General features: G+C 46.2%; 1 protein-coding gene across 8 annotated transcripts in view; it reads left to right on the forward strand.

Moving 5' to 3' along the window:
• Positions 1-2,841: 2,841 nt before the first annotated feature.
• Positions 2,842-22,003, forward strand: part of AATF (apoptosis antagonizing transcription factor) — a 62,342-nt gene continuing 43,180 nt past the window's right edge. For all 8 annotated transcript variants that reach the window (XR_015703481.1, XR_015703482.1, XR_015703483.1 and 5 more), the window contains exons 1-4: positions 2,842-2,938; positions 5,428-5,616; positions 6,229-6,639; positions 7,300-7,437. Coding sequence is in view for 3 of the 8 variants with exons in the window: in XM_087751920.1 (XP_087608046.1) it covers positions 2,854-2,938; positions 5,428-5,616; positions 6,229-6,639; positions 7,300-7,437 (823 nt within the window). In the remaining 5 variants the exon portion in view is untranslated. The remainder of the gene's footprint in view (positions 2,939-5,427; positions 5,617-6,228; positions 6,640-7,299; positions 7,438-22,003) is intronic.

Consider the following 22,003-nt stretch of genomic DNA (forward strand, 5'->3'; position numbering starts at 1 on the left):
TTGATGGCTTCTGCTTATAGTTTATAAACAGGCAGAGGGTTTTACAGAACATACCGTGATGCATAAAAAGGCTTTCATGATCGTCTTAAATTAAAATGTATTGATACAATTTTTGTACAAATATTCCCCCGCATGATTGTGAGTCCAAACCACGGCAGCATGGTTTGAGGGCATGTGAACCAGAAATTAAAACCGAGCTTGGGAGTCTGATTTAATTACCCTGCTAAGTGAAAGGCAAAAGAGAGAGAATAAACAGCGAAGAAGGAGACTCTGTTGGGGAAATATTTTAACAACCCGTGACTTTCATACACCGCATTTTCCGTTTGATGTGGGTTTATATTGACTGCATCTCCTTATCAAAATTTTTGAATTAGCAGCTCCTGCAGCCGTTGGAGCGCTGATCAGCGGGGCTGGGGTGACCTGAGCAAGGGGCGGCGCGCGGGGGCCTCCCCCCTTCTCGCCGGCCCCCGGGCAGGGGAAGGCGCGTGCGACGCGCGCCTCGGCGTAGCCTGCTTTTCCCCCTTCGCGTTTCTTCTGCGCCGATGGGCGTGAGGGATGCGGGATGAGAAGGAACCGGGTCTGTAAGCTCTGACAGAACCCCTCGAGTTTGCAGTTGGACATATGTGAATTTTAATGCCTTGCGGGAGTGGGGATTTATGTACTGAACAATCGTCCCATTAGTCTCAGCGGGTGAAATCCTGATCTCACTGGTGCGAGTGGCAAAAATGCGGTTGACTTCAAGAAGCCTGTTTTTGACCGAAAAGGACTAATGCAACTCGCTGTGTATTTTTTATGAATTATATTGGGCATGTTTTATTCAACCATCACTAAAAGCCTCTCTCCCTTTATTAATAGGGCTATTTATTATTTGTTAGGTTAGGGCAGAGAACATCCCTTTTTCACTCTGTAAGAGTGCGGAGGTTTGAAAATGCAATTATGCAGGGGGGCCTTGGCACCAGTTCTTTGGTTTAGTGAGCGGTGAGTTACTCCGAAGGAACTGTTCAGATGAGCACTTGTGTCTGCTACTTAATTTTCTATAGATTTATTTCTCCAGGCTCCTCCCTTTGTTTATAATGGCATCTTTTACTCTGGAACCAGAATACCTACAAACTCGAAGGAAAAAAAACTAGAAACAAAGCCAGGGAAGACACACAGTGAACATCTCCTGTTTTATAAAACGATGTCTTAGTAAAAAAATACGATAGCAGTGCTTAATTTCACATTGCTGCAGCAATGGCAAACCCATGCACTATATAATGCAGAGCATTACAGCTGTCAATCATACCATGATCAAATAAATACAAACTGCAAAAAGTTGAAAGAGGATTGAAATACTCGACAGCATAAAATCCAAGGGCCTTGTTTGCAATGAAAACGTGCACTTTTAGTAAACATTAGTTTTTATATAAAACGAGCAGCATATTGTCTTCACGGTACAGGGTATCACACGGTTTTATCGGGAGAGGCACCGGGTATTTGAGGAGGGGGTGAGGTGTTTGGGTTTTTCCAGTCGTCTCCTTCCCCGGTGCCTCTCAGGACTCCAAGCCCCCAGCTGAAGTTGTGGGCAGGCTGCTGGAGGCGATGGGAATTAATGATATTCCTCTGCCCTCTGTAGGAGAACTGCCTGCACTGAACGCTGCTGCTGCTGCTCTGCCCGCACCTTGCTGCATTCTAATTAGCAGTCATGTCTGGATTATGTTTTATAGCATTTAAAAACAGACAAGGAGTGGGGAAGAGTCTTGCGTTGACGGGAAGGGGAAGAGCAAGCAGCCTACGCAATTCCTCCCCGAGCTAGGGCTGGAGCCGGTACCCAGCTCAAGTTTGCAGCTTGCTGCTGGCACCCTCGCGGGCAAAAATCTCAGTGCGGGTTGTGGAAAGCCCAGATCCTGGAGTCCAGGCTGACCCCTGAAGCTGGTCCCTGTGGGGTATGAAGTTCAGACCTACGCCTGCAACTCAGGGTTGAGATGCTGGTTTGGGTCCCTTCTCCCTCGTAACAAAATATGCCCCAACCTCTGTTGCTGTTCCCCAACTCCAGGACTAACCTGGTGTTTTGAGGCCACCTCACCCTGCCAAGCAGCCAGGAGAGGCTGTTGGTGGGAAACCCAAACGAGCCGGTTCTTGTTAACCTTCTCAGCAGGTCACTTCTGCATTGCTTTGCTGCTGCTTCTAGGCCAGAGTTTGGCACAAGCACCTCAGGAGCTTCGGTGCTGGTATGGATGCACTGAGGTTGGTGTCACCCTGGTGTGAGGCTCCACCCGCGTCCAAGGGCTGGGGTTAACCAAAGCACTTGGCTTCCAGCTCGTGCCGCTGTGAGGGACCCCGGCTTCAACAGAGACCGCCAAATGTTTAACGTACGGGACGAGAAAAGAATTAATTCAGTTCTGTGCAGCCAGTGGTGCTAAAAAAAGTGCGATGTTGACTTAAAGAAATAGTTGTAATATTTTGCATTATAGAACAGGACTTTGCTTTTATTCCGCTGTTATCCCAGTGCTGCTCAGCTGCAGAGCACTGGGCAAACGCCAACTCCCATGACCCCGATGGATACAATTATTATTCCCCCCTTAAGGATGGAGGGACTGGGACAGCCGGCCCTCCCCCGGCACGACTGGGGTGTATCTGTGCGGATATTTCTATTTATCGCGGTCGCTCCTGGCTGCGCACCCGCGCTCCCAGCAGGCGGGCGCTAGGACCCGGCAGGACCCGGCGGGTCCCACTGCTCCGCGCTGCCCCGGCCCGCCGGCCCCGCCCCAGCCCTCAGGCCCCGCCTCCGTCAGGCCCCGCCCCCTCCGGGCTCCGCCCCAGGCCCCGCCCCTCCCTCCTTCCTTCTCTTCCCCCCCCCCCCCGTCGGAGAAGATGGCGGCGCCCTTGGCGCGGCAGCTGGAGGAGCTGCTCAACCCCCGGCCCAGCTTACGCGACCCCGAGGACGACGCGGAGGAAGGTGAGGGAGGGCCGGGAGGAGGGTTTAATACCCACGGCCGGCGGAGGCGGGCCGGGGCGGGCCGGGCGCCGCCGGACCGGCCGCACGTGGTGGTGTGCCGCCGCCGCCGCCGCCGCCGCGGGGCGGCGGGGCTCGGCCCGGGCCCAGGCCCGGGCGCGGGGACGGCGCCTCCCCAGCCCCGCCGGGCGCCGCGGTCTCCCCCGGCCGCGGGCGGAGGTCGGCTCTCCCCGCTCTGCCCTCAGCCCCGGGGACAGTGCGTGGGGCTCGGCCCGCCGCCACCTGCCACACCGCGCCCGGACGGGGCTACCGCCGGGGCCGGGGCTCCCTCAGGGACCGCCTCAGGGGCCGGGGCTGCCGCCGGGGTGGGGGTTGTGTCGGGGATCGCGGTTACCTCCGCCATCAGGGTTACCTCAGGGGCCGGGGCTGGAGCTGCCTCAGCGCCGAGTTACCTCAGGGCTGCCCAGGCCGCGCCGCGCCGCTGCAGGCCCCGCCGCAGGCCGGGCTGTGCGGAGCCAGGCTGGGGAGCGGATCCGGCTGGAAAGCTCCGGGAACAGAGGCGGGGAAGCGCAGCGTCGGGGCAGGGCCGCTTTCTCTGCCAGCGGAGCGCGGCCGGTGGGGCTGCTGGAGCGGGAGGAGGCTCAGCGGAGGCGGTGGCTGCCGGCAGCCCTCTCCAGCACACCGAGCAGGCCGCAGCGCGCCGCACCTCTTGTTTGATGCTTACCAGTGGCCAATAACCAACTTATCTGTTTAATCGAGCTCTTCTTGCCTTACCTGTGATTTTTGAGAGATTCATCCCTTTCCCTGTGACATGTAGGTGGCGGTGTCATCTTCTGAGTTTCCAGGCTGGTGCCTGCTGTTTCCTTGACTTACGCTCTCCAGAGCAGCAGTAGACCAACCAAGCCGTGGGGCCTCTTGAAATAGCGAGGTGGCCGTCACACACTGATAGTGGTTGGCTTTAGGAGGTACTAAGCACCAGTTATGGTAAACATTGTACCAGCTAGCCTGGTTCTTCTATACACGCTGGTATGCAAGAGCCGTAGTGTCTTGTAAGCAACATCTTAGTAACCATTGAGGAAATTAATGTAGTCAGCAGAGGCGTTTTCCCATCTTAGTAATCACGATTTAGTTTCAGAATTCATACTTCAGCGGCGCCAAGACTGAGAATGCCAGAAGATCCATCAAGGGCCACAGGTCATTCTGCATCTGCCCCTCTTGCCCAGCCACTCCTTGGTGCCGAGCATCTTGCCATCCTCTCGTAGCTGGAGTGACTATATTTAGACGAGATCTTGTTGCTGTGATTATGAGCAGGAGGGTTTTTTGCTTCCCCCCCTGCCTCAAGTAAACACTATATGTGAGGCATTAACAGTTCCAAACACACATTAAAAGAGCACTTAGCGATGTTCAGCCAGTTGGATCACTCAATTGGTTGAAAAAAGCTAACCCTGTAATTTTACATACAGGGTGTCTCGCACATGAATGAAAATAAGGAGGGAGTATGGTATGATGTGTTCTCTTTGCTGGACTGCTCCATTCCTGTGTCCTGGAGAAGATGGGTGTGAAAGAGGGTAATAACCACAGTGAAATTATTTTCTCCGTTTAGCCTCTCTAAAATGTTTACGTATTTATGTGGCTTACACGTATAGCAAGAGGCCAAAGTGCATCTGAATTGCAGTTTTCCTCATTTAATCCGAAAGTGTGAAGGGAGTGAAGGCATCCCAGCTGTGCCGAGTCCTCCACCCAGAGGACTACACGTCTCATGAGACCCTCATGAATCTGTGGAAGGGCATGGGTGGGTTTAGTTTGTCTAGCGCTTTGTGCGGTTTCTTTAAAATAAAGAAGAGGCAGGGAAGAAGGTGTGAATGTTGGCAGTGTTCATTCAAGAAGAAAAAAATAATTCAATGGGATTTTTGGCATTTGTTAATAAACATTCATCTCTGTATGGCGGGTGAGCCCTGTGGTACCAAACCTGTATATGGAGAAGTCCGGAGTACTGAGGGGGGGGTTGGAATTGGTCAGTTTGTGTAACATCTCCCTTCCTTCTGCAGAGGTTAACCTCGTGGGTGGGAGAACACCTCTGGCCGCAAAGAAGTCACAGGATGTTTTCTGAAAAATACCCTTGGAACTGTCTTACCTCTTCTGCTAGATATTAAGTATTACTTTACTCAGTAGTTTCTAGGCAGCACTGGTGCTGATCTACACAAAACCAGGCTTTGAGGCTTTTTCTCTGCCTTTGATTCCCCAGCAACCTTTTCCCCCTTTGCAGAAAATTAGCGTAGTGGCTTTCCTTCACCAGGCAGGGAAGAGCCTTACTCCATCTTGAAGCCTAAAAGCCAGGCTCTTTACATGAGGCTATCTTGCCATCAAGCTCACCTTTGCAGTATATTTTTGTTTGTAGACCATGAGGAGTTTTCCGTGTGGGAGGATGGCTCCTTCCTGTAGTCTGAAATTCAGTTCAGTTTAGACACCTCTACCCTCTTTTTTTCCCACAGCTACAGTTGCTAAAGTGATTGACAAATTTGAGGATGAAACTGCAGATGACATTTTCCCTGTTGGTAATATACGGAAAAAAGCTTCAGCCGCTCTTTTGGAAGCTGATAAAAGGTATAGTGGAAAAGCTACGTCTCGCAAAGCCTTGCAGGAAGAGCTCTGGGGAGATGCTCTGTCTGAAGAAGGATCTGGTAAGAAATCTCGTTTCTTTCCCCTTTTCACTAGATTACTCAAAATTTGATGTTAGCATGTTAACTGAGCCAGTGCCATCTGAGCGGAGATGACAAACTTTAGGTCCCTGTTCCAGGGCCTTCCTGAAATTCAGACCATATTTTTTGGCCTGAGGGAAGGGGAAATCCCAAAGAGGAGGTCAATTCTACAGCTTGAGGAGAGAGTGTGACTGTGCGAGGTGAGGCTCAGTGCACTGAACATTGTATGGAGGAAAAGAAACAGCTCCCATTTTTAAGCCAATATATCTTGGGAACTGGAAGTATATACAGATTCTCATTTAAAAAATGCATGTAGCAAATTCTGACCACCTTGTTTGCTTATCGTGCCATTGTTTCATGGGAAAGCTAAGCCACGGACCTACCAATCATTGCTGCAGAAAATGTGAGCTGAAATCTTCTTGTGTATATGGCCTTGTGTTTCCATTGTTTAGCCAAAACAGAGGGTCACATCATACACAGATAAAATGGAGTTTGGAGCTCAAATAGCCCAAACCTGTAGCTATTGATGATGCGTACTGCAAAGTGGCACGTTTTGCTCGTAAGTAAATAACTTTTTTCTCTTTTAATTATCAGCTGAAGAAGCATTAGATGAATGGTACAGTGGCAGTGAAGATGCAGAAGAGGACGGCAGTTTAGGCAGTAAAACAAAGGAGAAGCCCAGCAGTGCTGGCAGCGACCAGGAGGATGACCTGGAAGACGATGAAGAGACAGATCCGTCTGGCAAGGCACCAAAGTTCAGTTTCCAAAATATTACAGACTTCGAGAAATTTACAGAGGGGATGGATGACGTAGGAAGCAGTGAAGGAGAAGATGAAGATGATGTCAGCATGGAAGAAGGAAGCGATGAGGAGGAATATGGGAGTGAAAACCATGACAATGTAGAGGAACCCAAAGACAGCGAAGGTGACGGGGGGGTGATGACATTCTCAAAAGGACAAGAGGCTGAAGAAGTAGAAAAAGGAAAAGCTGTGAAGAACCAGCTAGGTTTGTGCATCTTTGCTTTGTATTTTGACAAGACTTTCACCTTGCTGACACTATAGAAACTGGCCATGTTAGGAACCACTTCAGCACGTTAACATGCTGTTAGCGTACTGCATGTGCACGCTACAGCAGCCCTAGTGATTTGCAAATGTTCTGCCAAATCTGCTATGCAAACTGGTGTCACTGCTGGTACAAAATCTCATGTTATGAAGTGTATTTATCCGCTGGCTTAATTGAACCACTACTGAATGTAAGTGTAGTATTGGTGGGGACGGGGACTTCTTACAGTGGTAGTGCTGTGCAGTGATGCTGCTACCGCTTCTGTTTCTTTTCCAAATATAACACCGAATGCAATTTCTTCCTCTCTGTCCTGTTACACTGTCAAACGTCCATTTGCAGAACATTCTTTTAAACAGGAAAGCAAAGGGATGGTTTTTTTGTGGGTCACAGAATTGCAGTGAGGATCATAGGATGGGTTGTGGTTTTGTCCAGAGACACCTTGTGGTACCAATTTTGTGCTGAGTCAGTGAATGCAAAGATTTGCCCTAACCAGGAGTAATGTAACACAAAGGAGAGGTCCTGTGCTGTTAAATCAACAGCTCCTTCATGAGGAGCAAGTGCTTTGGCTTGCTAAAATTGTTTTATTTTCTCTTTGTTATGAAGCACTGTGGGATGCACTACTGGAAGGGAGAATCAAGATGCAGAAGGCGCTCGTAACAGTCAACCGGCTTCCGCAGCCAGATACTTACCCAGTCTTCAGAAAGGAAGGTGGACAAGAATTTGACGATGCTGTCGAGAACTGTAAGAATTCTTCAGTCTTTCTACTTTGGGTTGGCTCTGCTGTAGCCAATATGTTTTGCCTATGAGGGGAAGTGTTAATGGGAAAGTGAGGGCTTTGAGTTGCATGTGTCTGTAGTATTAGCTGTTGGTTTGTGTTGCCTTAATCATTAATTAGGTACCGTGCAAACAGAAACCAAAAAGTGTTTCCTACCCCAGACAAAGAAAACGTCTCCTGTCCCCCCCGTCTATATGCCTAGCTGATCTCCGCTGGTGGCCTGGCGTCACTTACATGATGTTGGAAGGCCTCAGCTCAGGTCCTCCTGCTATTTTTAGTTCATGTGGGCATTGAAGTTTGCTTATCAAATTTAAGTTTTGTGCTGGATCTTAGGAATAATTGGTTTGCTTATTGCTGTTTGGTGCAGAGTTGGGAGGCTTCTTTGTCCAGAGACACCTGGTGGTACCAGTTTTGTGCTGGGTCAGTGAATGCAAAGATTTGCCCTAACCAGGAGTAATGCAGCCCAAAGGAGAGGGCCTGTGCTGTTAAATCAACAGCAAGTATCTTTTCAGCTTGGAGCTGCTTCATCCGTTTATCTCTTAGGATCACTTATTAATGATATTGATCTGATGAGATTTGTAGTAGGTTCTCCAGTCTGGCAAATACAATGTGCACGCTCCAGCTGATAAGTGCAAAGTACTCAACTTCAGTGTGTTGCGGATCTATTTAATTTTTAGAACTGGACACCTTTTTTACTGGCCTTAAGGTAAATGCACAGGGAGGTAAATGTCTGGTATGTTATCCTTAGGAATAAATACAAACTACTGCAGGTTTGGGTTGGTGTCCATTTCTCCCTGACATGTTTGTTGTTTTCTGTCAAAAACCACGCAGTTGACAATGTCTATACACAGATTGTTCTTTTTTCTAATCCCACTAGTCAGAAATTAATGAACTTCATAGGATATTCTTCCAGTGATTTTGAATAATAAAGATAAGCCCAGCAGCATTTTAAAGCTTGCCAGGTTGGTTATCCCTTTCACTTCTATTTCTTCTTTCCCAACCTTGAGCTACTGCTCACTTTTCGGAAAGTTTCAGCTCTGTAGGTGAGCACCCCATGGAGCATCCCGAGAAGCCCCCTTACGTGATCGAGTCGGTAGGAAACACGGTAGTGGTGCCTACAGCCTTTCACGCTAGACATCAGAGACGTCATCTGAGCTGTCTGGTTTGCTGTGGTTGTACATCCATTCAGCCACACCATGTGTCAGTTTGTACATGCTGTAGTGATACCTGTGCACTGAGGAATTTTGGCCTGGGCTGGCCCAAGCCATCTTAAAATTGGATTAGGAACTTTTACCATCATCAAACCTGACCCTGAATCTTGCCCCTACACCAAGTTTTGACTGTTGTCTTACGGCTTATACCTGGTTTGAACATGGTAGCTAATCAGCTTATCTGGAGTTACAGCAGGTGAGATATTTTATGTTTTAAAATTAGCTCTGCTGCTTTAAATGAAGTGATTAAGGAAAAAAAGGCGAACTCCCAACAATACTAAGCTGACCTTTCAGTGAAATACGTGTTATTAATGTATTTAATGAGATGCATTACAAACTGCACCGAGCACCATGTTTCATTACAGGTCTAAAATGCAATATCATTAAAGACCTTTAACAGAAACAATGGTTGACATTTTGATATTTCCCATAAGCAAAAGAGATCCAAGAACATGGAGTATAATACTGTACACAGTACAGCAGAGAGGCTAATCTTTCAGTTGTCCAGAACACTAAAGGAAAATCCACTGTTAATGACTGCTCAGTGATTCCCTCCCCGCCCTCTTCTCGTGATCTGGGCAGGAAAGTTGCAATATCTGATGTTCCTGATAGCCTGGGTTCGTGTTCTGTGCTTCGTCTGTGAAGACAGCAAGAAAATAAAGCTGGAGCGACTTGGGCAAAGTTAGCAGAGGAAGAGCTCAGACTGACAGATGGGAAGTAATGAATTTAGGAACATTCTGCTACTACTACACTTGTTTAGTGTTTTCCATTGTTCTCTAAGGGACCAAACTTATATTTCTTTTTATTTCTATTTTTTTAAAATACAACCTGTAATTGTACACTAAAGTACATTAAATTGTACACTAAAGTACATTACAGTAGTCATTTCTGAAGAGCTACGCTATTGTCCGATGCAGCTATCTTTCACTGCCCTGCAAAGATGCTTTTTCTAGAAGTTAGAAAGTGCCAAGCATGAAATTAGGAGTAAGCTTATACATGAAGATCTTATGAAAGACTAGGGATGTAGTTGGTGTTACGTGGCAAAGACCCATTTCTCTCTCTCTCTGCTGTGGTGGGCCCTGGGAGGGGGATTCGCGTCTAATCAACAGCTAGAGTTTTACCCCGTGGGCAGTCTGAGCTGTGTTACATCTTCATTCATAGAGCTTCTGCCTGGATAACAAGGCTGTGGCCTGTCCGTTCAGGAGGTGAAATGAAGTCCTTTCTGAAAATATACATGATAATAGATTTAAAATTCTTGAATTGATGCACCTTGAATTATGAGAGGGAAAAAAAATCTCACTTATTATAAATCAGCTTCCAATAAAAGTCCTAATTTTTAGCTGATCAAGTGGTTTAGTGGCTTCTATAAAATTAAACTTTTTTACTCGATTCTGAATGGTGATGTAGTGGCCTGGGTAAACATTTGTGGACTCTGAGTTCTCATCCCCGTTGTATTACCAGCTTGTGGGTAGGATCCCATTCCCCAGACAGGAAAAATTAGAACTGTGCATGAATGAGTTTAAAGATGAGTGGAAGACGGGACTTTGTAAATCCTGAATGTTGAGGTGGTTCCATTGTATGGGATGCGCTCCAGTCTTGGACAGGATTTGGGATAATCATGACATTGACACCGTTTTGGACTGGATGATACTCTCCTTTCAGGGAAGCCTCAGCACTTCTTTCCAAATCCACAGAATAAATTTGGCATGCTTTCATCATCTTCATTGAGTAGGAGGAAATGACTGGGTGTTCAAGTTGCACAAAGCAGTTGGTGCCAAAAAATCCAGACTCTCGGTGTACACTGCAGCCTGCTGAAGGCAGGAGGGCACAGACACGTCTTGGCACCCAGCTCTCTCTGCGGTCCTGGAGAAGTCCCTTGCATCTCTTTGAAAGCTGCCCCAGAATGCTTTCAGTCATTTATCCCAAGTCCTTCCATTGCTCATGAAATTTCTGCTCTGTGCTCACGGGAAGGATGATTTTTTTGAAATGGAAAATGATCCTTCGTATATTTGCCTTTCTGGTATCTCCCACTTGTGACAACCCTCTGTGCAGCTCGTGGTGGTGGTGAAATTCCCTAAGGGTTTGAGTATAATTGTTCTATATATTTGGCTTTTTAAAGCCAAATGTGAGCAAAAATGGTAAGGTCATGCTTGTTTTCCAGATTTTGAGATTGGAGGTTACAAAACTTCAAGTGTTTAATTTATTATTTTTGTAATCTTTTATGAAATATTTTTTTTAAAATGATACAACGTGCCTTGGACAGTCTTGGATTCCTGAGATCTCAGGTTCTGGTGGATGATTTACTGCAAAATTGCTTATAAATTGAAGTAGAAAATGTTTTGCAGACCTGGCAGCTTTCAGGCTTCACACCCATTTGTCACCCAGCATTTCCCTTTGTGTATAGAACAAGAATTAATTAGGCTGCACTGCAGGAAAAGTTTATGGCCATAATTTATATAGGATGAATTTCTGTTTAAAGAGACAGCATTGCTTTGTTTGCACTGCCTTACTTTTTCTTTCCCCCCCTTTTTTTTTTTTAAATCTTTAATTATATTCCAGATTTTTTTCTGTCGCCCTTTTTACATACAAATTGGAGACCAAACTGTGGTCATGGAGCTCATGTTTATTCCTGTTTTGCATCCATGGAGAAAGTCTGAGTGGTTTTTAATACTGAAATCACAGTGGCTGCGCTCTGAACGCGGTGCAAATGTTTAATGTTTAATGCACGGCACACGTGAACTCCCACAGCTTACGTTTCTGAGGTGCTGTTGCCTGGAGTGGTCTGTTTCTCCAAGATACATTTGTATTCTCTTGCACCATATCTTCCAGTCTAGTCTAGGGCTTGAGATGTTGCCTCTGTTTGGGGTCTTGCACGTTCAATTAATGTTTTTCATAATCAATGCAAGTCAGAATTTGCAATCTGCTCCTGATTTGCACATTAAAGAGACCCATTAATTAAAAATTCCAATCCCTGGCATGTTCCCGCAGGATCCTTGCATTATTTACATAGAAAAAGAGTGCAAGGTGCAAGTTTCTGTGCTGTGTCTCTGCACAGATTGCATGCCTGCCATTCATAGTTCTATGTATGTTTTCAAGGGGGAGGAAGGTTAAAAGTAGATCTCATGAAAATGTCAGGAAAAATTACCTCAAGGGCAAGAAAGAGCCAAAGAAGAGGTGGAAGCAACATTAGTGAAGCCACATCCAGTGTCAGGAATTAAACAGTTCCTACGTTTGGGGCTTGTTATGTTAAATCTTGATTCAGTGACAAAAAAACCACAGCTAATTGGGGGGCAGGGGGGCAACAAGAGCTTTAAGAAATTATCTCTCTCGATCAACAGAGGCTAGAAGCTGCTGTTGTATGTGCCCTGGGTAGCTGGGCTTCCCAATACGGTCAGGTAGCTCTGTTCTTGCTATTTTAATTACTTTGTCTTTACAGTTTTTGTTAAAAATACTAAGCTGGGAACGTTTCAGTGACTACTAGTTAGGCAGTGATGCTTTATGCTTCACAAAAAGAGCTGGGAAGTCTAGCTTTTAAATAGTATAATGTCTTGTTTTTAGTTGGTGAGATGAGGAGTTAAAAACAGAGAGAAACCCAGGTGAGGCTCTTGCAGAAGGCAAGATGCTGATGGAAATTGCACGACTTTAAACAGAGTAGTTGTATATGTTTTCATACGTATATGCTTTCACTTTCCAAGAGTTCAATGGGTCCCTGAAATGCAAACTACTGGCTGAATTTTTGTGGTTTTTTTCTTTGATTCCATCTGTCAGTGGATTAAGAGAAAATACTGGAATGCCAGTCATGCCATATCCCTTCAGCATAAGCTCAAGATAAGTTGTTTCGGAGAAATGGAGAGAATACTGGTTTTGGTAAAAGGTAGACATGCAGGGTCTGTAAGAATGGATTTGCTCACTGAAGGAACAAAAGTGGGGACAACAAATATTAACTGTTATTTGCACTTTGGAGAGCTGTGGAGAAGTTATACAAAGGTTTGTGATCAATAAGAAAATAAACCTGAATAAAGTGAATCAGATAAAAAATTAAATTAAATGCTCCATGTGCTTGCAAGGCCATTATCCCCCAACCTGCCTGGGTTATTAATGTATGAATGGAGCAGCCGCAGTGAGCTCTGCCTAGCAGCGGCCTGAACTTTTCAGCACAGTGCCTTGTCTGCTGCTAATAGATACAAAATTGTGCTGAAATTTGTGCATCTTTTCTCAACTCACAGTGATGTTTGAGCTTTAATTTGTATTCTCTATAATAGTCAACTCTATCTTATTTTCCTGATCACTGTGATGTTACTCTAGGTGATTCAACCATGGGCATTCTCTGTGGCCACGAGCTAGTGGCATTGCATCCATGCACAGGATGCAACTCCTGTATTCCTTGTACTCCAGGAGGAGGTATTATCCAGAAGAAACCTTGTTTCCCCCATCATTTAGCATTTCTACAGTATCCCCTTTGAAATCCCCCCAGAAGAATTGTGCATTGGGCTCATTCGCAGAAAGAGATGAGCTTACATTGGAGACGGCGTTGAAGAGCATTGCAGTTAGCACAGCTGGCTGATAAGCAACGCTGCAACGCGTGACCTTCTTCACCCTAAGAGCACGCTGCACCGGGGCCCGAGGATAGTAGAATAGTGTGTTTTGCCTCTTGGGAATAAGTTACATGTAATGATGGAGACCAGTCCTTTTTTGTACCCTACAAGTAGTCCTCTAGTCCTCCTTGCAGCCCGTGCGGCATTACGGATGGCGTGTTTCTTTGTGGCCGCTGTAGGGATGCAATTACGCCTTGAAATGGGAAATGGTGGTTGCTGCTTGAACCAGTGGTTCCCCGTCCTGCCTTGCCTTCTCCATACTGAGTTGGGACTGCAGAATATTCGAGCATGTGCATCTTTTAAGTCCTTTGATATGTGTTTTAAATGGGGTGCTGTGAAGAAACTTTATTCAAAAGAAAGACGTGGAAAGATGAAACGAGGGAAACGAGCGTGAACTACGTGTAAAGTTTGCAGGAAGCAACTCACTATTCATAATCTTGCTGTAGCCGGTTTCTTCAGCTCAGAGTCAGTTGCTGGATAACTTATGTTTCACATCGATTAGTTATTCCCTTAAGGTGTTACATGTCTCAGGTGCAGCTAGCCAACGGTTGCTATTTAATTATGTTTTATTGGAAAGTAGAGCTAAAAGGAGCACTTCTAAAACTTTGCAGGACTTGCCTAGGACTGCACAAGGCCGGGTGCTCGGCGCCTGCTGGGAAATGAAGGAGATGTTGACTTCTTGTTCCTAAAATGTACAGTCCAGTCCAAACACTTCAGCTGACCCAGAAATGTCTGTTTCTGGGGTGGAAATAGGCGCATTCGTAGCGGGTGTGCTGGTAAAGGACTTTGCTTCTACCTGGAGCTACGTGGACCTTTATAACAAAGCCTGAGTTGGGCTCTTGGTACGCCAGGTTGGTTAACTGCCTCTGACAAGTATCTGTGGCTTGTGACTAAACAGCACATTTGTGGACAAGGCCTCTTAAGGATGTGATTAAGAATCTCAGTTACATTCATTGCCAGCAGGAGACCCCCAAAGATGCCATGTGTTTCCTGCTTTTACATTCTTGCATATTAAACATTTCTGTATGAATGCCTCACGCTGAATATCTCTATTTTCTTCTGGGTTAGTCCTGTAATATTTTGCTGAAAAGGGACGCCAAGACAGAGGGAAAGATTCTATTTAGTATCTATTTAGTGTATGTTTGTTTGTATGTTTTCGGTGTCTTAATAGAGGATTTGTGCTGGATTCTGTTACTCTGATTCCTGATCTTTTAAAAAAAAAAAAAAAACCAAAACATTCTATGCAACATCCAAGTAAGTCATGTCAAAGCAGCTGATTAAGCCTTGACTAACTTTGAATAAGATCAGGTCTGCTTTAGGTACCGGAGAACCTGTACCACTTCCCATAAGAGAGGATGTGTCTGGCGCGGCGTCCTCCTCTGCAGTCGCGCAGCATGCTCTGCCTGATGGGCTCACCCTCTGCCTCACTCCTCCGCTCCACCTGGTTGTCATTTTACGCATCTGGCTAGAGAAAAGCTGTCAGATGAAATGTGCTTTATTGACACAGGCGCGGGATTTTTCAGGGAAGCCTGCAGGAATCAGCTGCCAGTAACTCCAGTCATAATTTTGTTATCATCTCTGTTCATGGATCACTTTTAAAACTCAAATGTATCCATACGTACATCTGGAGATGATAATGCATTAATACAGAGCAGGGTAGGTGTCACAGGGGAGTGGGGGAGGAACTGAGGCACAGGCAGATTACACAGTTTCCAGAGGCACAGAGCAGTTACAGGATTAATTGGTGCTAGGCAAGATCATGGACTTAAATATATTCTTGCTTTGAAGATTTTACTGGGAGCCTGCACAAATGTGTGACAGCAGAACTGGGTTTCAAGCCTGAGTGTAAATTATTGTGATCAGATCTAGTCCACTTAAAACTGGTACTTCATTTTAATTAAATTGTATTAGTCTGGACACTTTATGAATAGAAAAAACATCGTGCTTGTCAATTTATGCAGGGTTGAATTTGATGTAAATGGCTATGGATGCAGGTGTCCCCAAATTTCACCTTTCCTCTCTGATCTAATGAAGAATCTATTCAATTCGTTTTGGGACTGAGCCAAAGCCTGTTGACATTAATGAAGACTTTTGTCTTGACTAAAATAAATGAATGAATCAGACCCTTTTTTGTAAATTTTGTTGTAATGATCCTATGCCTTGGAGAGCTTTTGGTAAGAACTGGGGTCAGTAAGGATGATAAGCTCCTGGGCTCATGGGTGGCCATTCTGCGTACGTGTCAGCGAGTGAGAGGGAAGAGGTATGAAACGAGAAGCTTTAGACAAAGGCACGGGGCTCAGTTTTGGAGCTCTGTTGTTGTTTGTGGGCATGTTTAGTTGGGTAATGGGGGGTGTGAGGTTTTGTGCACGTGCAGAATTTGGGCTGCGCGAGGTACCAGGAAAGTATTTTGTGGCCTGTCGTTGCTGTCGGTGAATTGTTCAGCTATCCTGTGTAGGAGGTAGTGGAGAAGTGCAGGATATTTCTTTAATTTGCGGTTTTGGGCTGTTTTTCTGAAAAAAAAAAAACGCTCTTGCCCTTCCTCACTGAGTGCCAAGGCTTTTAGCTTGTGGTATTTAGTCTTTTTGAGCAGAATTTTTGTCTGCTTCTCTTGTATAGATGTGGTAAAATTGAAACGCTCCCATTTTATAGGTTATCTCCATAGCCATATGTGTTGGACGCTTGGCATTTGAGGTTTATTTTAAAGCCGTCTTAAATTCTAGTGCAAGAAATGCTAGGAGAGTCCGTAGTTGTTGACCTGATACACCCGAACTCCAGACCGTGGCATTACACCACACTTCAAGCACATCAAATAGGTTTGCCTACACTTGAGTTTCCGAAGATAATTAACAGCTAATTAAATTGAGTTTAGCTAAATACTTGTGCATGTTAGTCTGTATACTCCACAAACAAGATGCAGGGAAACAAAGGCTTGCAAAGCATCCAGACAAGCATGTGCAAATGTCAGCTAACTCGGATTAATTGGCAATTGGTTACCTTGAGATGGAAACTCAGTGCTTGTCATGATAAATGTAATTAATGGCCTGGTATTATATGGGGAGGTCAGTCTAGATGGGCTAATGTTCCCTTCTGGCCTTAATATCTAGATAACTATGAAATTTCACATTTCCTCTTCCTTTCTCATTCTTGCATATGTACTTGGGGATTCCTGCCTGGCAGAGACGGGAATGCATGCTGTCAGCTTCTTTACGTTTACAGTAATGTAAAACATCAGTTTTTATAAATCTCATTTTTACAAGCCCCGTCCCCTCCCTGGTTTGGGCTGATATCAAAAGATGACGGTTGAGGCGAATCAGTAGAGCATGAACTTCATGGAAGTGTTTTTCTTTCTCTCCCTTCTCAGCTTTCCCCCTCCCCCAGTCCCCACTAATAAAATCCTTGAATACCAAGCCTTTTATTCTGTTGTTGCATCTAGTTATTTTCTTTACTTTTAGCAAACTCATCTGTGTCTGATCCTGTTGTCCTTACTGTCAAATGCAGTAATATTAGAGTGAAAGGGCTAAATTGAGTCCCTTCTGTAACTCTTTGGGAGTCAGCTGAACTGCTTGTGTGAAAGGGGTTTGCAGCATTGGCTCCTTTGTGCGCAAGGAATACAATTTTCCCCTCTGCAAAGGCTTTTGCATCATTTGCATTCCAATGGAACCAGCAAATTGGGCCTTCGGTATGGAGCAGACCTTTTTATTGCAATCAGCAGAAAAGTCAGCCTTTTTCCTACCATCATTTGATAAAATTCCAGAAACTCAGTGTTTTGGGAAGCGTGAAGGGGGTGTTACTCCCATCATTTCCTAAAATAACCTGGACAGATTTACAAGTGCTTTGTGCTAGGATTCAGCTGAAGTCTGTGAGAAACCTATACGTAACTATACCACCTCTACAAAAATCAGATCACTCTGCTGCTAAAGGGCTTGCAGCTAGCCTATAATTTAGTCGAGGCTGGCTCTTGTGGCTTCTGTCTTACGCTTATCAGTAGCCTTTTATTTCTGTGCCATCTTGGTTTGGGGGCACCAGAACATATAGGGGTACAAATCTGAAGACGGCAAAAGTCCTGCCTGCACCATATTGTGCTTCCTACAGTTAGGTTCCGCCGCGGGAATTACAGAAAAGCTGTTGTCCAAAGCCCCAGGTTTAAGATGCGATACCTGGAGGAATTCCCTCCGCCTTTTCCTGGCTGGCAACGTTGCTGTGCTGTTGGGAATATAGAGCAAGCTCCAAAAGTAATACTGACAGACTTCAGAATTATGATACACTGGAGCTCTGGCGTAATTCTTTGTTGAAGAAGTTAGAGGCCTAAAATGTTAAGGCTTATTGTTATTCTGAGTTGATAATCTCTGCCTTGCTTTAATAATTTTTCCTCATGCCTGGATAGCCTGCGAGTTGCACAATAATCACTCACACAGCTTTGTAATCAATGCCCAAAGTAATAGGATTCCGCTGGCCAACGGCAATTAATAAATTTGTGTCTTTTTTAAAACACTAGCAAGTCGGGCCTGAAATACGACTGACTGGCTTTCCTCATTTGCATATTTATTGCAGTGGAAAAATTCTTGCCGAATGATTGATGTTGAGCCTGCCTCTTGAATTCCAAACAGCACATTATTATGAAATGAAAAATGCCGGCCATACAGTTGATTAAAGTTGAAGACAGTGGAATCGGTGTTTTTTAAGATTGTGGGAGAATTAAAGGCATATTTTAATAGATGTTGACAAGAAGTGAACTAACAAAAGCAAAGCAAAGGATTTGCTTGAAAAGATTTAATCAAACGTGTTTCTTGGGGGATTAATTGCTGGGGATGACTAGTGCAAGTGGCTGGCTTGTGGATTTGAATGAGAAGTATTGTTCTCAGGCCAGCGTATTGAGTGCCATTTTGACCTGTAGTTTAACTCCTGTCCCACAGTCGTTTGAAAGGAGTGAAAATTTCCCCTTTTCATCTCAATGTTGGGATAAATGTGTGTACCTGATAAAGATACTTTTCATTATGTACAGCTATTAAAATAGAAGAGGTTTGATACCTCTCCTTCTTTTTATTTGCATAACGTGACCCGGTGCGCTGGGCGCTGCGCCTGTTCCGTGCAGTCGTGACATGGTGACTCTCCACGGTGGCAGGGGGAACTCTCCCAATATTGGGCAGCTCAGCTTTTGCTCTGCATACCGTGGCTCAAACACCAGCGTTGTTCCAGCTTTTCTGCGTGAGCACGTCATACAGCCTGTGGAGGTACATGGAAAATTAAAAGCTTGCATGCTGATGATATTCCTGTGATGCCAGATTCTCAGATTTAATTGAGGGGAAGAAGTAGTTAATTTCAAGCTTTGGCGTGGGCTCTGAATTTCAGCCGTGTCCTGTGCTGGTACATCACGGTAACGATGCTCCGGTTTCTGTTTGCATATGGCGTGTACGCGGTAGCAGGCAGGCACCGTTCTGTAGGGGGGCACTGCCACAGCAGTGCCCCACTGCGCCCTGCGAGGTGCCACGAACATACGGCGATGGAGTGAAAATCCTGGGAGGTTTGCCCCAGTTTTAAGGATACTGTCATACTCTGAGTTTGCCGGATGGATGCACCGGGGTCAGGCGAGGAGGAGCTTGCCTGGTTGGAGCAGTTTTGGGAATCCCACTGGCTGGGTCTCTGTGAATACCTTTGAAAGCCTGGCCTTGGGGCACCGGCTTTTTCCATTGACTTAAAGTGTCTCTGCGTGAGGCCGCTCCCCGCTGCTCCGCACCAGCTGCAGCTCTCTGCAGCTGCTTGGGAAGATGAAATGAGACCCCATTTTTAGAGGTCATGAAAAAGAGCGCAGATATTTTTCTGCGCAGGAAGCTGCCTTGCTGTAGAAATGCTGAACTTACAGCGACGGGTGAGCACTGAAGCCATCACGCCTGTGAGTCCACAGCACGGCGGTGCTCGGGCGGCAGTGGAGGCACGGCTGCCCTCTGCGTGCGGAGAGGGCTGGGGTGGGGAGCGCGCCGTGGGGTCGGTACCCTGCAGCCAGGAGCCACCCCACGCACAGGGGGGACGCCAGCAGCACAGCCGGTTTGTCCATAACCACTGGCATCGACAAAATTGATTTTTGTGGTTTGAGAGCAGTAGGACAGATTTCATCTCTGGTGGGTCTCCTGACACTTTGATACATGGCAGTGCTATCCCTGAATGGAGCTAAATACTCCAGGGCTACTTTCTGACTGGGTGAAGGGATGTATAAAATGAGAACGTATGAGAGAGTATTAACAGAAAGGCACACTTTGATTTACTGATACTGGCTCCCAGCTTTCTTGGTGGATTGATATGCTGTCTGCTGGATCTGGAACAACTTTTTTGCTCCTCTACACAAAATGAAGGGGCTCCCATGGACTCTTAAAAGTGACTCTTACAAGTTAGCATCTCACCACAGACACTCTGAGTCCCATTTAAGCTGGAAGTTATATTCAAGCCACGTTTGCTGTGTTCTTGGAGCAGCTGCAGATGGATCCCACTCAGCATCCTTTTTTCTTTCCCAAAGGGCAGCTTTGAAAAGGTTTGGTGGAAGGAGGGGTTGCATGTTGTCCTGGGGTTAGTCGGCCTCTCCTACACACCGAGTATGAGTTGTTGTTTTGGGGATTTCAGTTGCTTATCCTGAAGTGCTGTAAAGGGATCCAGCTTCTTTTGTTTATAAGGCAGTGGTGAGCCACCTGTCCTCAAAAAACACAGGCTGGACATGCAGAAGTAACTCCTGGAAAAGGAGACAGTTTTGAGATTTTTCTCACTGATGATGCATGGCCCGATGTTACAGGTGTCAGCTGTGACACTGATGTCACCATAAGGTAGAATATTTACCCCAGCACATTGCAGTGCAGATTGTAAGAGAGATGCAGCAAAGCTGCCAGCGGAGAGTGGGAGAGAAGAGGTGGGAGAGGCACAGACTGGGGTTAGCTGGGGTGATACGCTGTGCCTGCAAAGTCAGGTCGGGGAGTTTTACCTACCACAACTTAGCAGTTGCTGTCGCAGTGCTGTGCCTGCGGTCACTGGCCACTGCCTGGTGCATTGGACTGGGACAGGGCGGCTGGGGATGCGTAAGCATCTGTAGTTGGCTGAACACAACGGAGCAACACCCAGAAGTGATATTGATGGCAGAGTTAGCGTAGTAGCTCTGGGAATCAGCTGTTGGCATCAGGATCTTCCTGCTGGTGAATGAGTGGTGGGAGGGTAGTCATGGAGCTGTAATGTAGAGCATTGTTTCAGCCTTGGCCGGGTTGTGGTGCTTGTGAAAACCATAGCGCTGGTATCTTCTTGATCCCGAAAGCTTTAGAAACTGAAAATCATCAGGGACTGCCTAGGACCTAACACAGCTCGTGGCAGTGGGAGGCCTCTGCGACATGGTCAGGGCTGGCATTGCCTGTGTTCTCAGGTATCGCTGGCTTTGTTCTGTGAACAGAGCAGGGAAGGGCGCAGGAGGTACAAACCTGGTGGTCACATGTGAAAGCTGCTCGTTGGTTGCCTTAATGTACTGGGGTGCTTGAAAGCTCCATGTTTGTGACTCTTTTCTGTTTAATTGTCTGTTCCAGACAAAGAGCAGCATTAAAAAAAAACGTGCTGGGAGGGGGTAGGAGAGCAGGAGGGTTAGCGTCCGGCTTTCCTTTAAAATGACATAGTTTGCATCTGTGAAACAGTTTTGTTTTACACTGCCTTCATTCACAAATGGATTCAGTCTTTTCCCCAAAGTAGATGGTGTAAAGGCGGATGAGGGCATTAGAGGGAAGAGGTGATGGAGAGGAGACGGGGAAGAAAACAGTCCCTTCTGGAATTAAACGTGAAATGGATAGGGCAGGGCTGGATGGGAAGAGGGCAGAGGAGGGTGACACTTGGCTTCTGAAGTTGAGTTTACAGCACACTTAAGCACCCAGCAGCAACAATGAGAATGCCATCCAATAATGCTATTAAATACACAAGAACTGAAAGCACGGAAGTTACCCAGCTGTAAGAGGCTCCTGATGAAGCCGCTGTCTGCCATAATCAGCCCTCCCACCCGGTTAGATGCACGGTCATTGTCGTCCCTGCCCTCTGCATCCCCTTCACTCCAAATAAAATTGCTCCCCATCCCCACTTCTGTTGGGGTCCATATCTCGTAGCTTGGGGGAGCTTGCGCCTGTCTTTATTCCTTGCCTGCGTGCCGTGGCCCTGATATACCCCAGAAGAGCTGGAGTGCTACTCCAGTTGTAATTGACAGGATCAAAGCCGCCTGGGGTGCATTAGCACTGCTGCTGGAGGATAGGCAGCGGGTAGAAAATAAACAGTTTCGGAAGCTCTGGGGACATTTAGCTGTGTTGCAGGCAGTGGGAAAGATTTTGCTGTTGTAAGCTGTGCACTCAGGCTAGGGTGGGGGCACTTTCCTTTTGCAAGCGATGCTTTAGCTGCAGACACATACAGCAAATGCATTTTTAAGGGCTTTTGTCTGTTTGTCTCTTGGAATTGTTTTGATGCTAACAAACGGCTGTTTTACAAGTATGGCAAACCTAATCCATTAATAGGTTTGCATAGGAGAGTTGTCAGAACCTATCTAAAATGAACAGCAGGCCGGGGAGGGGGGATGAGTCCAACAGCTGATCTGCAACAAAAATCTTAAAGCGTCTTCTCCTTGACATTCCTGTTACTGAGGTCAGGCCGTAATTTATCTGAAGATGGTGACAACTGAGCAATATCACAGTGGTAACATGCGGGAGATTGAGACCTCTGAATGTCTG

This window comes from Nipponia nippon, unplaced genomic scaffold (genome assembly GCF_047370975.1).
Source record: "Nipponia nippon isolate SJK-2023a ecotype South Korea unplaced genomic scaffold, ASM4737097v1 scaffold_15, whole genome shotgun sequence".
NCBI lineage: Eukaryota > Metazoa > Chordata > Aves > Pelecaniformes > Threskiornithidae > Nipponia > Nipponia nippon.